This window comes from Rattus norvegicus, chromosome 16 (genome assembly GCF_021556685.1).
Source record: "Rattus norvegicus strain SHRSP/BbbUtx chromosome 16, alternate assembly SHRSP_T2T, whole genome shotgun sequence".
Classification (NCBI taxonomy): domain Eukaryota; kingdom Metazoa; phylum Chordata; class Mammalia; order Rodentia; family Muridae; genus Rattus; species Rattus norvegicus.
Window position 1 is genome coordinate 19,156,206 of NC_141549.1, and position 14,433 is coordinate 19,170,638.

Genomic DNA, 14,433 nt, shown 5'->3' on the forward strand with positions numbered 1-14,433 from the left:
CAGTCTCAGAGTCTCTGCTGACCTGTACAGCCAAGGCCTCCAGGGCCCTGGCCTGGGTGGGGGCCTGGTGGGATCCTGATCAGCCTTGGCTCCATCTGCTGTCTCAGCTCTTTGCACCACTGATGATCCTTGTGCGGGGTTTTCTTGTTAATTAGGCCCCTTCCACAGCTTCAGTAGAGCCTCCAAGCTTTCTGTTAGGGCCCTGCGGTCACTCAGCTGTGTAGTCATGTTGTCCTGACCCTTCTCTCCCCCTACATCCAGTCTTACTGCTCACAGTCCCAGGAATGGAGGAGACCGGATCCGAGACAGACAAGACCCTTTCTAAGCAGTCATGGGACTCAAAGAAGGTAAGGGCTGCTGGTAGGCCAACCTTTTTTCTTCATGTTCTTTTCAACCCCAGCCTGGAAGCAAATAGCCAGGGGCACGTTGAGATAGGAACCTTGCTCAGCTTTGCTGTACCCAGGCTTTGACGCCGACTGCTGGCCTGTCAGACTGACCAGAAACAGCTCAAGGTGTTGACATCTGTGGCTAATTAGGGCAGTGACAAAAACACACACTCATCCCAGTTGGGACCCCAGCACCCCACGTCCTAGCCCAGTCTTGTGGTTTGAGATTCAGAGCCATAGAACAAGGCCTTGCCTCAGAACACAAAGCAAAATCAGGGTGAGTGAGGGGCTCAGCAGATGAAGGTGGTTGCCACCAAGCCTGGCCACCATAGTTCCATCCTGAGGAGACATTTGGTAGGAGAGAACCAAGTCCCTGAGTTGTCTTTTGACTTCCACACCAATTCCCCCTCAAGTCCCAAGGAATCCGGTACCCTCTTCTGACTTCATAAGCACAAGGGACACAGATAATACACAGTCATGCATGTAGGCAAAATACACATTAAACAATATTTGGAAAAAAAAGAAAAAGGCCAGGCAGTAGTGCACACCTTTAGTCTGAGCACTTTGGAGGCAGAGGCAGGAATATCTTCAAGTTCAAGGCCACCCTGGTCTTCAGAGTGAACACCAGGGCAATCCTGGCTACATACACACACACACACACACACACACACACACACACACACACACACACACGAGGAGAGAGAGAGAGAGAGAGAGAGAGAGAGAGAGAGAGAGAGAGAGAGAGAAACCTGTCTCAAAAAAACTAAATAAACAAAATCTTTTTCTTTCAAAGTTAAAAGGAGGCTAGGGATGTGGCCGGGGATGTGGCTGGGGGCGGGGTGGGGGTAGCGTGCTCCCAAGCATGCAGATTCCATTGCCAACAGTGAAGAAATGGTGTGGCCAACAACTCCCACCCCGGCTTTTTTTTTTTTGGTTCTTTTTTTCGGAGCTGGGGACCGAACCCAGGGCCTTGCGCTTCCTAGGTAAGCGCTCTACCACTGAGCTAAATCCCCAACCCCCCAACCCCGGTTTTAATCCCAGCCAGATTGTCTTGGGAGACAGAGGCAGGTGGATCTCTTGTAAATTCGAGGCCAGCCTGGTCTACAGAGTTAGTCTCAGGACAGCCAGGGCTACACAGGGAAACTTTGTCTCAAACCAAAATCAGAAAGAAAACAATTTCTACCCATCCCCCACAACTTTGAACTCCTTGTTGGCCCAGTTTCAGAAGCAGGGTAAGTGCGGCCTGCGCTGACCTCCAGCTCAAGAAAGACAGGAGTTATACTGTCAGCCTCACGTTAGGGCTGAGGCAGGAGAGGAAGGATGTGCACCAGCCTGGACTACCTGAGAGTTTGCCAAAATGAAAATATAAAGAAAGAATGAATATATATTTAGAGATGGTGAGGCCTTTCTTAAGAAAGCTGTTAGGGTCTCTGAACCCATGAAACACTTGCCTTTCCTTTAATTACATTTTTAAAATGTATTTTGTACATGAGTGTGGTGTGTGCGCACGTTCATCCCGCAAGTGTGTGGAAAGAGAGGACAACTGTAGAAGTCAGTATTTTTCCTCCTGCCATGTGGGTCCTGGGAATCGAACTCAGACCATCGGCCTAAGTGGCAAGCTCTTGTACTGGCTAAGCCATACAGCTGTCCCAGAAAGCTTTTGTAAATCTTCCTCTACCCAGCCCATGGTCTGACAAGTGTTTACTCTGGAGATCTGTTCCAACCCATTGTTCCTGTGTTTCCTGCCAACTCTGCTGGTCACAAGCCACCCTCAGGGAAGCCCGTGGGTGCTGCCTGCCTGCCCTGCATCCCTCTGGTCTGTGTTCTAGCCTGCAGCACTGGCCCCTAAAGGACCAGGCTCTCAGAGACCCCAGGCAGCCAAGGACTAGCCTAGAGCTAGGTGTGGGGCTGCAGAAAGCCCTCAATATGGCTACACACAGGGTTAGCTACAGGATCTGGGGAAGGTGTGGGAAGGCCCCTCCTTATAGCTCCTGGCTCTGCCTGGGGCTCCTGAAGCCATCCCTGCACTACATGGCTTCTGGTTGTCCTAGACGAAAGGGAAAGAGCCCTGGGCTCAGCACACAGGACACCATGCCTGCCACCTGGCACCTGCCATCTGCTCTGCTCTCTTTCAGGCGGGTTCCAGGCCCAAGTCCTGCGAAGTCCCTGGAATCAAGTAAGTCACCCCTTTGCTCCCCATGGCTCTTCTCTCTCCAAGCCTGCACCCATTGTCAGGGGCGAACCTGAGCATGCCCCCAGAGGTCACCCAGCAAGTCCTGGCCATCATGACCCCTGTTCCAGCCTGGGGTCCTGTTGTGCTTGGGGCTCAGTAAAGGGTTTTCTTTGGTATCCACTGATCTCCCCAGTCTCTCCTGTCCTACTGCAGTTGTCCTGGGTTGGCAGGGCTGGCCTGCTAGTCACTGTCCCCAGACCTTATGTCCTGTCTCCTCCTCCCTCCCCCGGCCTCTCCCAGCATCTTTCCATCTGCAGACCAGGAGAACACAGCAGCCCTGATCCCTGCTACCCACAACACAGGAGGCTCCCTTCCTGACCTCAGCACCATCCACTTCCCCTCCCCACTGCCGACCCCACTGGACCCCGAGGAGCCTCCATTCCCTGCTCTCACCAGCTCCGGCAGCACCGGCAGCCTGGCTCATCTAGGCGTTGGCGGCACAGGCCAGGGTAAGGCCCCCATGCTGTCCCTGCTGGCAGCATGCACTGCGGTGAGGAGCTCGTGGGTCTGTAGCTAGCGGTGGCACACCTACCCCCCAGAAATCAGGCTGTGGCACTAGGGCTGTGCCGGGAAGCTCCAGGCTTCAGGGAATGGGTGGGAGTCAGGAGGGAGCACTAGTGGCTTTGACCTGGTTTGCCTGTGACCATCCGGTTTGGCCCTCCCAAGTTCAGTTTTATGTGTATGGGTACTTTGCCCGCATGCCTGACTGTGCACTACTTGTGCACAGTACTTGCTAAGACCAGAAGGTGCTGGATCCTTGGATTTGGAGTTATGCACAGTTGTAAGCAGCCATGTGCATGCTGGGAACTCAACCTAATCCTCTAGGAGAGCAGCCAATGCTCCAACCATTGGGCCATCTCTCCAGGCCAACCTCCCCCTTTCTTTTTTCTTTTCTTTTTTTTTTTTTTTCGGAGCTGGGGACCAAACCCAGGGTCTTGTGCTTGCTAGGCAAGCGCTCTACCACTGAGCTAAATTCCCAACCCCCAACCTCCCCCTTTCAAAAGTTCATTTCTCCCCTTGGCCTTTTCCTGGCAATGCCCACTTCCTTGCCTATCCCACTGGCTCCCAGTCTGATCCAACACTGCTTCTCCTGTTTACTGTGACTCTTGACCTCTTTGCTTTCACCCCCTGCTCATTGACGGTGTCCCTGTCAGCCCCACCATGAGCCTGAACCTGTGCAAGGTCAACTTCTGTTTCTGCAGCATCCATGAAAGCTTAGTCTTCCACCCCGCCCCCCAGCCTGACCTCTCAGCCGCACTGCTCACCCCAGGGCCTTTGCACAAGCTGCCTGGTCACGGCCCTGTGTCCCACTCTCTCACACTGCCCAACCAGCACCTTCCACTCCTCTTCAGCATCCCTTGTTCCTGCCATGACACAGCAAGCCCCAAGCTGCTGGGGCTGTAGGTTGCGACGTGGATGAGGACAGATGGTGGGGATGAGGACAGATGGTGGAGGAGACAGATCACATGGTGGGCTCTGTGTGGAGTTGCTCTCCAGGCCTGGGATTAGGGGCTGGTAAGGAGCTCTATGGCCCCTGAGGTAGGATTGATGTGGGGAGATGAAACCAGGGCCATCCAGGCTTGTCACTGATGCCAGCCCCCAGGGGATGGGAGAGGGAGGTGCCAGTGTGCCTGGGGTATTTTCTTTCCTGAGATGAAACATGAAGTTCACTTGTTGCTGGGGCTAAAACCTGGGGCCGTGTGTCTGCTCAGTCGATGCTAAAGACAGAAATGGGCCAACCCACAGGTCCCAGCCGGTACCTTTCCCCTAAGCCACACACACTACCTCCTCAGCTCCTTTCCTGGGCTTCCAGGTGAACAGATGGGGTCAAAGGCCAAGAGAGCAGGACCCTGGAGTGAGGGTATGCAGGCCCTTGTGCCTGGCAGACCCCAACTGTGAGGTCCAGGGAAACAAGGATTCGGGGTTCCACACCCCTACTGCAGTTCCAGTGTAAGCAAGCCTAGGAAAATGGCTTCTGTGGCGTTGCTGCTGGCCAAGCCTGACCGGTAATATGTGCCATGTGTGGTTGTTTAAGAGCCAGCCAGTCCCCTTCACATGAACTTTATTTTCTGGGCACCTTTTACATGAAGCCAGGCCCTGGTACACACACACAGTCTCCACCTCCTCACCCTAGTGCCAGACGCTGGTACAGGAGAGGAGCTGGGAGACCAAGCCCCTGCCCCACATTGTCTGAGGACCAGTACACAAGAAGGTGACCCGGTGTCCACTGCTGGCTGCGCTCCAGGGGCCTTCAGGGCTCCATCACCAGGGCTGTGTGCCAGAGCCAAGCCACTGCCACCTGGCCAGCCTGCTCCACCCTCCCCTGCCCAGAGTTCCCCTCCAGTTGGCTCTGCTCCAAAGGTGATCCAGGCTGGGCAGAGAAGCCAGCCAGCAGGACACCCATGAGGCCTGCCTGCCCATCTGGCCTCTCTGGGTGTGATGGTGCTTAGGCAAGGACTAAAGTGGGCATCAGACCAGGCTAAACATACCGGCTAGAGGTGTGAATTCTTTGGCCCACAGATTGTCTGTCTGTCTGTCTGTCTGTATGCACGCATGTATGTCTATCTGTTGGTCTGTGTGTGTGTGTGCATGAGTGTATGTGCATAAGTGTTCCTGTCAGCCTGTGGTGCCTGTGTGCACGCACACTCTTGCTTGTTAGTCCCTTTGAAGTCATGTTTAAAAATCAAGCCAGGAGTTCGGTCCCCAGCTCTGAAAAAAAGAAAAAAAAAAAAATCAAGCCAGGGGCAAAATATGACAAAATATCTCCGAAGACAGGCAGGCGGATCTCTGTGAGTTCAAGAACAGCCAGGGCTACCCATTGAGACATTGTCTATAAATCAAGTAAGCAAGCCTTGGCGCTATTGAAATGGCTCAGTGGATAAAGGCATATACACCAAGCCTTAGGACCTATGTTCAAGTCCTAGACAAACACAGCGCAGGGAGAAAAAAAACTTCAGCATGTCCTTGGGCCGCTACACATGTCCCCATGTGCCTGTACCAGCCCACCCCATAGAGAAATTTATTTAAAAAGAATTTTTAAACAATCAAAACCAGACCAGAGTGATGGCTCAGCAGTTAAAAACCCCTACAACTCTTCCAGAGGACTGGAGTTCAGTCCAGCAGGCCCACCAGGTGACTCGCAGCTACCTGTAACTCCAGCTCCAGGGGATCCTGGAAGCTCCCAGGGGAAACTTCAGGCTCTCAGGCCACCTGCATGCACATACACATGCCCCACACACAAACACAATTTTAAAAATTATTGGGGGAGAAGGGTTGAGATGGGGGCCCTGGCTGTGTTGGAACTCATGACATGGAACTCAGAGATCCACCTGCCTCAGACTCTTGAGTGCTAGGATTAAAGGTTTACACCACCATGCCAGTTTTTTAAAAAAACCAAACAAAGCGTAATGTCTCACACCTGTCATCCCAGCACTCAGGAGTCTGAGGCAAGAGAATCACATTGAGTTTTAGGCCAGCTTGGTTATATAGTGAGACTCTATCTCAGAAAGATTTTTTTTTCTTTTTTTTTTTTCGGAGCTGGGGACCAAACCTAGGGCCTTGTGCTTGCTAGGCAAGCGCTCTACCACTGAGCTAAATCCCCAACCCCCTCAGAAAGATTTTTAAAAATAGGAAAAACCATCTTCTTTTTGTTCTACAGAAGGTCCTACCTAGCCGTTTGCCCCACCTGTGATCCTGTATGTGCAGGCATTTTGTGCATGCATGCCTCGGGTATGCCTAGGGCCTGCTGAAGCTAGACGGTTCTGGGTCTCCTGCAAGAGCAGCAGGTGTCCTGGCTCCACACCCGAGCCATCTCCCCAGCCCCCCTCACTTCTGTTTTGTTGAAGTCAGGGTCTCATGTAGCCCAGGCTGGACTAGAACTTGCAGTGTAGTCAGGCAAGACCTCAAACTCGTAATCCTCCTGCCCCAGTTTCCCAAGGGCAGAGTGACAGGCATGCATCACTCTGACTGGTGAATGTAGCATTGGGGGCTAACACAAAACTTTGTGCACTCTAGGTAAGCAGTTTACCAACTAAGCTGTGAGCCGCCTTCTTAGCCAAGTGCCAACTTTCCACCTCTCCTTAGCAGACTTATGTTGTGTGTGAGTGTTTACCTGTATGCATGTCCATGTACCGTTTGTGTGGCTATGCCCTTGGAGCTCAGAAGAAACTGTAGGGTCCCCTGGGGCTGGAGGGACAGGTATTGTGAGCCCGTGTGGTGCTGGGAATTACACCCAGGTTTTCTGCAAGAGCAGCCAGTGCCCTTAACCATTGAGTCAACTCTCTGGGCCCAGCATCTGCTCCAGATCTGAACAGGAAGTGTTTCTCAGCCCTGACAGACATAGGAGGGAGCTGTCACTCAGAAGCAAGGCCATAGCCCAAGTCCTGGACTCAGCTGCACTCTGAGCGCTGCCTCCCAGATTCCTCCTGCCTAGGAGTCTACTGACTGTGCCTCTATAGCGGACCCCTAGTGGTCTCTGCCACTGCCATCATAGCACAGGACTGGATGGGGCAGAGCCAACCAGGATCCGAGGAAAAATGTAGGCTGTCCCACAAGTGCCTGCCTCAGGCACAAGAGCCCCTTGCCCTGCCATCTCCCCCAGGAGTGCTGGGTGTGTCCCCACTCACCCACCTTCAGCAACAAGGTGCCCAGGGCAGGCAGGCAGGCAGGCAGGCCCTAAAACTCCTGGTGAGTCAGGAGGCCTCATTTGGCTCCATGGTGCCAAGTCCTCCCTATGCTGCTGACTTCCCTGAGGCCTCCACTGTTAATATCTGATAGCTCCTGATGAGGAAACAGTGTCCTAGTAACCTGGGGGGGGCATCAAATGCAGGGCCCTCAGGGCTCCCCTGTCATCAAAGGGCCTGCTGCCTGCTTGGCTTGGTGCCCAGGATGAAGCAGCAGCCCCCATTCTGCCCAGTGCCCTTGATCTCACCCAGGTCCCTCATCACCTCAGCATTCAGGGATTAGATTCCTGGGGGAAGGCGGGGTGAGGGAAGGGGCAGCCAGGCCCACAGTGGCCCTGGCGGGTACAGGCCTGTTACTCCGGGGCAGGGCTGGGGCAGGGTGTCGAGGATTCTGGTTTCAGTTCAGGCAGCCTTGGAAGGGGTGCTGGGAAGGGACTCCATCATCCTGAGGGTGCCAAAGAAGGATGTGGATGAAGGGCACTGGGTCATCAAGAAATGCCTTGACAGGAAAGAACAAGTTTGGGTAGCAACTGGGGAGGGCCCTGGTGTTATAGAAACCCGACCTCCCATATGATAGAATTGCCCAGCCAAGACAGAATGGGAGATGGGCTGTGATGGCAAAGACCTGAAATGTGTCTGAGAAACGGGTTGGGCGATTGCTCTGACACCAGAGCCAGCCTGGGCTAGGGGTGGCGATCCTCAGTGAGTTCCAGGCTAGCCCTGTATTAAATGAGCTTGGATGCCTACCATGTACGAAGCCTTTGGGTTTGAGCCCTAGGACAGCAAAAACTGGCTCACACTTGTCACCTTAGGACTCGGGGCAGAGACAGGAGGCTCAAGAGTTCAAGGTCATCCTCAATATATAGCCATCTGGAGACAAGCCTGAGCTACCCATAAACAAACCTCAAAAGAATAAACAGAAATATAAAGTAGCAGTGGCGCATCTGCTTAACCTCAGCATGTGGGATGCAGAGGAAGGCAGATCTCTGTGAGTTCAAGGCCAGCTTGGTCTGCAGTGAGTCTGAGGAAAGCCAGGGCTACACAAAGAAATTCTGTCTCAAAAAAACAAACAAAAAAATGAATTCATTAAACTAAAAGGAGATCAGAGAGTTGGCTCAGAGATTAAGAACAGTTGTTGCTGTTCCAGAGGACCCAGGTCCAGTTTCCAGCAGCCACAGGGTCTCTCACAACATACATAACTACAGTTCCAGGGGACTGGAAGCCTCCATGGTCACTAGGCACACGCATGGTGTATGCACAGACATATTCAGGCAAAGCACTTCAACACTATATAACATGTGTTTATTATATGCATATATAATACATACATATTTATACCTCTGTGTGTGTGTGTGTGTGTGTGTGTGTGTGTGTGTGTGTGTGTGTGTGCTGCAGTAGAGAGGCATATCATCTTCTAAAGCCAGGGAATACCATGATATCTGGGTAGCAGCACACACCCACACCCACTACCCCTGTCATCAGGATAGCAGGACTACTAGGACCCTGGCACTGAGAACTCCCCTCTACCAACTATGGGCAGCACATGCCCCCACCCCAGCCCAAGATAGGCTCTGATTGGTTACTTTAGAAGCAGTGTTGATTGGCTGGGGCCCTGTGACACGCCCTCCTTGGGCAGGTAGAAGAAAGTAGGCTGCTGGGCAGGGCTGGGCTGGGGAAACCAGGATGGTCACTGGCAGGACCCTCCTCAGAGCCCCATCCCATGCTGGCCAGGGACAGCTTCTCCCACGGGTGGCTGTGCTGCGGCCTGGCCCAGCCCCTTTTTCCTTTGTAGGTATGAACACCCCCAGCTCTTCTCCACAGCGCCGGCCAGCAGTCGTCAGCCCCCTGTCCCTGAGCACAGAGGCCAGGCGGCAGCAGGCCCAGCAGGTGCCACCCACCCTGTCTCCACTGTCACCCATCACTCAGGTGCGAGGGCGAGGTGGGTGGGACCTTGGTCTTGTTTTTACCAGTTTTATTTATGTACGTATGTATTTTTAATGTGTACATATGTTCTTGAGTGAATTATGTGCACCATGTGCATGCAGGTTCCCTTAGAGACCAGAAGTGTCAGGTCCCCTGGAACCACCATGTGGGTGTGGGGTCTGAACCCAAGTCCTCTGCAAGAGCAGCCAGTGCTCTCACTCCTGAGCCATCTCTCCAGCTCTGTTGGTACTATTTATCCACAAAAGTTTGAACAGAAACTGCACAAACCAGGGTTTTTATGATGAATATTTCCTGGTACTTCTGGTTCTGAGACAAGGCTCATGTAGCACTGAGTAGATGAGGGTGACCTTGGATTCATCTTCCCTCAGTTCCCATCTCCTGTGTCACCGGTGGCTCCTGGCTAACCTAGTGGTCTTGTAGTGGCCCAAGGGCCATCATCAGGCATCAGAATGACAAGGCAGACAGTCAGTCAGCAGCTCAGGCTGGCCCCATACTTACAGTGACCTTCCCACCTCAGCTTCCCGAGTACTGCCCAGGGCCCCTGCCTATTCATTCACTTCCTGTGGAAGGTCTGCCCTCACCACGTTTGGCTCTCTTGCTCCAAGGAGAACTGACTGTGGGGGTCAGAACCACAGAGTCACCCATGCTCCCACTGGCACCATGGTCAGTGTCTCCCCCTCATCCTTGTCTTATGTAGGCCGTGGCCATGGATGCCCTGTCGTTGGAGCAGCAGCTGCCCTACGCCTTCTTCACCCAGGCCGGCTCACAGCAGCCTCCCCCGCAGCCCCAGCCACCGCCCCCACCTCCGCCTGTATCTCAACAGCAGCCACCACCCCCACAAGTGTCTGTGGGGCTCCCCCAGGGTGGCCCACTGCTGCCCAGTGCCAGCCTGACTCGGGGGCCCCAGCTGCCACCACTCGCAGTCACTGTACCATCCACTCTTCCCCAGTCACCTACAGAGAGCCCAGGCCAGCCACCAATGGGGATTGATGTCACCTCGGTAAGCCTGAGAGGGAGTCTCTGGGCCCTCAGTGTGTGTGTGCTCGTGTGTGGGATGTGTGTTAATGTGTGCGGGTGTTTATGAGTAGGGTCGTGCAGGTGAGTGTCAGTTGTGTGTGTTCACACGCTGTGCTTTAGGAGCGTGTGGATCACAGTCTGGATGTGCAGCTATGTCGGGATGTGCAGGTGCATCCAGAGGGCACTGTGCCCGATGCCCTCAGCTCTGCACAGGAGCAGGCCTAGCATCAGCAGGAGTCCTTGCTGTGGGCTCCAGGTGGGCCCTGCAACCCTCTGTGTGCAGTTGCCCTGAGACGCCAGGTTCACAGTCACATTCTCCACCTCAGAGCTCAAGGGAGACACTTGGATTCTCACAAGCCACTGACTACCTGTGTGGAGTCCACTGTTGAGGGCCCAGGCATCAGGCCCAGGTCTGTTGGGCCCATGCAGGGATCAGTAAAGCATAACTGTCTGTCATCACAGGCACCAGCTCTGCAGTACCGCACGGGTGCAGGGTCACCAGCCACCCAGTCCCCCACCTCACCGGTCTCCAACCAAGGCTTCTCCCCCGGAAGCTCCCCACAGGTAAGGCCCCCTCCACTGGCCCTGTGCCACTTCATGTCCCATGTGCCCAGTGCTCCCCAGTACTGTCCTCCACCCCATGCCTTTGTGTGCCCCATGTGCCCAGTGCTCCCCAGTGCTGTCCTCCACCCCATACCTTCTGTCCTCCATCAGCCCAGGGCCGTGACCCACCAGGCAAGCTCAAAGGTTCTCAGGACACCAGAACAGCCCCAGGGCACAGAACCTGAAGCTCCAAGGCCTATGAAGATTAAGGTGGAGCCTCTCTGGGGCATAGCTGAGGTAGCCAGCCAGCCTATGGCTGCCCTGCCTCCACCCCTGGTCCCTGGATCTGTTGTCAGTGTCACAGCTGACAGTTTGTAACCTCCCTTGACTGACTGTGGCCTTTGTTTTGTTGGAGTTTTGTTTTCACACAGGGTTGTGGTTTTTTTTTTTTTTTGGTTTTTTTTTTCGGAGCTGGGGACCGAACCCAGGGCCTTGCGCTTCCTAGGTAAGCGCTCTACCACTGAGCTAAATCGCCAGCCCCAAGGTTGTGTTTTTTAACAAAATTTCAATCGTTCAATTTTACCAATGAAGACTCAGGAGCCAGATGCTGGGGTGAAAGCCTGCTGGTTCAGGGAGGCAGAGGAGCCCCCAGCTCACCTTCTTCCAGTGTTCCAGAAGCAGTGCCTCTCTCCTATGACATCTAGAAAAAAACCCTCCCTCCAGACTGAATGTGCCTCACTTCTACTTCCTGTGCCGCTCTATCCATCCTCCTGACTCCTATGTACTCTGGATTTTTCTTTTCTTTTTAAAGAATTATTTTCTTATTTTATATATATGAGCACACTGTAGCTAGCTGTCTTCAGACACACCAGAAGAGGGGATCAGATCTCATTACAGATGGTTGTGAGCCACCATGTGGTTGTTGGGATCTGAACTCAGGACCTCTGGATGAGTAGTCAGTGCTCTTAACCTCTGACCCATCTCTCCAGTCCTTATCTTAATAATCCTATGTTCACTTTCTGCCAAGTGGTTGCTTGCTCCGCCTCTTGACCATGGTTGACTTCATTTAATCCTGTTTACAATATTTAAGCAGAAAGCTGTTGGGTTACAGGTGTGTGCCAAGGCTGAGCCTTACCACAACTAAAGATAGGTTTTTTTCCAGTAAATAACACAATCTCAGGGTTCACAATATGATCAGATATCCTGCAACAGGGCCTTATACACCCCAGGGAATCCCCTGATTCACTGTGTAGCCCACATGGCCTCAAACTCTGAATCCTCCTGCCTCAGCCTCCCCAGTGTTAGGATGACAGCTCTGTGGCAGCCCACCAAGCCAGCCCCAGATTTTCTGCCGACCCGATGCAGTCCTGCACCAGAGCCTGCTCCCTTGCCAAGCCAGGCCTCTGATTTCTGTTTTGGTCCAGCTCAGCCTAAGCAAGTGTCCCTCATTTCTCCTTGCAGTCTGGCTCCCTGCCCTGTTCACTCTATACTGAGCTGAGGAGCTGAGCTGTGTGACTCAGTCACCTCAGAACTTGTCAGGGCCTCACCATCCTGGGGCCACCCCACCCTAAATGTCACCAGGCAGAGAGACTTGTATTGGTCTTTAACCATCCTCAACCCAGTACAGGGGCAATAGGTTCCTGACAGGCAGGAGCACCAGGCAGGAGCACCAGGCAGGAACACCAGGCTGCCTTGCTTCCGGGAACAAAGACAAAGATAAGGTCCCCCATGATGACCATCCACTTGCTTCAGCACCTGGTGTCAGCACCTCTCGGTCCATTCATACTGAGATCTTCTTGGGCTCCAGGGACACAGAGAAGGTAGGACAGAGTAGGAGTCCACAGTCCCTGACACACTTCTGAAAAGTCACATTACGTTCTTTGTCCTAAGCAGAAGTAGGTTGTCCTAGCCAGGGCAGGCAGCTCACCCTGTTTCATTCATTCTGTCTCTGTGTGTCTCTGATATGGAAAATAGGTATATCATGCTGGCCTGGACCATGCTGCTGGGGTATTTGAGTATTTGACCCCCATGGGAGGCTGCAGAGGCAAAAGCTTCTCCCAGAACCCAGAGGTGCCAGGACACAACCACATCTGACTTCCCATTGGGTTTCCTTAGACGCCCACTGGGCCTTGGCCATGAGCTCTCTCGTGTTCGATGTACCCTTTCCACAAGCTATTGTGGCTGTCCAGTCAGGCCTGTACCTCAGCAGGTTAAGGCCTCACCCTGAGTTTCTTCCTTCAAGGGCAGCTTCACAAGGCTCTGGGACAGAATCTCAGAAACACCCCCAAATTAGCCCTGTCCCCACCCTTTGATGGGACCTTTAGCTGCTGGTGAGGCTGTGGGGTCTTACGGTGGCAGGGTTTGATTGAGTGAAGTCAGCCACCTTTCAGGGCGCAGATCGTGAGCTCAGCCTAGGTGACTCTCATAGAGAGGTGGAGGCCATGGACTCCCACTCACCTAGACTGTTGCCAGCCAGTGACACTGGAGCACTCAGGGGCATCTGGGATCTGACTTGTGATCCACAAGTCTAGCTGGGACCACTGGGTGCCTTGGGTGTGACTTAGCTACACTTACAACTGTCTACTTCCCTTTGTCCTTGTCCCAGCCAGCTCCAGGCACAGCCTTGATGTGGCCTACAGGGGCTCCTTTCCAGCTTCCCTAGACCCTAAAGCACCTAGCTCCCCTCGGCTGATAAGCAAGGGTAATAGAATTTCAACACCACAGAGCCTGGGGTCTCACAGGCAGGCGGCCCCAGGCAGTGACTTGTCCCCTGCTGTGTCCTTTGCACTGTACTGTCTAGAGAATGTGTCCTCTGCCCTGTCTCCATGTGTTCCCAAGAACATACTACATCCCAAACAGGGACTGCACACACAGCCTGTCACCAGTCCTCAGCGTCAGGATTCGCCAGCACCTCCCCACAGTCCCTGCTCCCTAGGAAGTGATGTTTCCTGTATTCAGGGAAGGGAGGGGCATCTATGGGGCAGTGCTTTGGGGAGCATTAGAGGCCCCTGGGAGTAGGTATGGGGAAAAACCATCACCCTCGGGCCAGGGCACTCCCCTGAGCACTCCAAGATAAATGTCTGTGATCTCCACCCTTTGGGAGTCCCCAGGGACTTTTATCCCAGTCAGCCAGGCGGTGGGAGGCACAGACCAGGAACCCCAGCAAAGGCATCAGACAACCCGCCCCACTGCTTCCTGGGCCTCAGGGTGCAACCACAGCGGGCTTCTCTTCTGTCCACAGCACACGTCCACGCTGGGCAGCGTGTTTGGGGATGCGTACTATGAGCAGCAGATGACAGCCAGGCAGGCCAATGCTCTGTCCCGCCAGGTGAGCGGGCCCAGGTCACTGCTCTACCAGCATCCTGCTGTGGGCTGTGGGGGCAAAGGTCCCCGAGGATGACTTGATCACACCCCCTTGACCTCTGTACACTCCTGCAGAGTGGAGCTCAAGGTCACAGGGGAGGAAGGGCCAGCCTCAAGCACCATGCAGTGGCACGGTGGGGACTGCTGGACGGAGAAGCTGGGGAGGATTTGGTGGTTGCCTGGAGTTTCATTTGCCATCCATCTTCCATCCGCCATCTTGCCAGCGAGGCTGTGGATGTGAGGAGTAGCCTCAGGGGTGGGAGGA

At 53.9% G+C, this 14,433-nt stretch overlaps 1 protein-coding gene across 3 annotated transcripts in view; it reads left to right on the forward strand.

Annotated features, from left to right (window-relative positions):
• The window catches only part of Crtc1 (CREB regulated transcription coactivator 1), a 56,735-nt gene that overhangs the window by 36,369 nt on the left and 5,933 nt on the right, over nucleotides 1–14,433 (forward strand). The window contains 7 exon segments of one of the 3 annotated variants that reach the window (NM_001047115.3): nucleotides 262–347; nucleotides 2,522–2,562; nucleotides 2,860–3,068; nucleotides 9,094–9,227; nucleotides 9,943–10,245; nucleotides 10,725–10,826; nucleotides 14,047–14,133. In NM_001047115.3, the coding sequence (NP_001040580.1) occupies nucleotides 262–347; nucleotides 2,522–2,562; nucleotides 2,860–3,068; nucleotides 9,094–9,227; nucleotides 9,943–10,245; nucleotides 10,725–10,826; nucleotides 14,047–14,133 (962 nt within the window). 3 annotated transcript variants of the gene reach the window in all.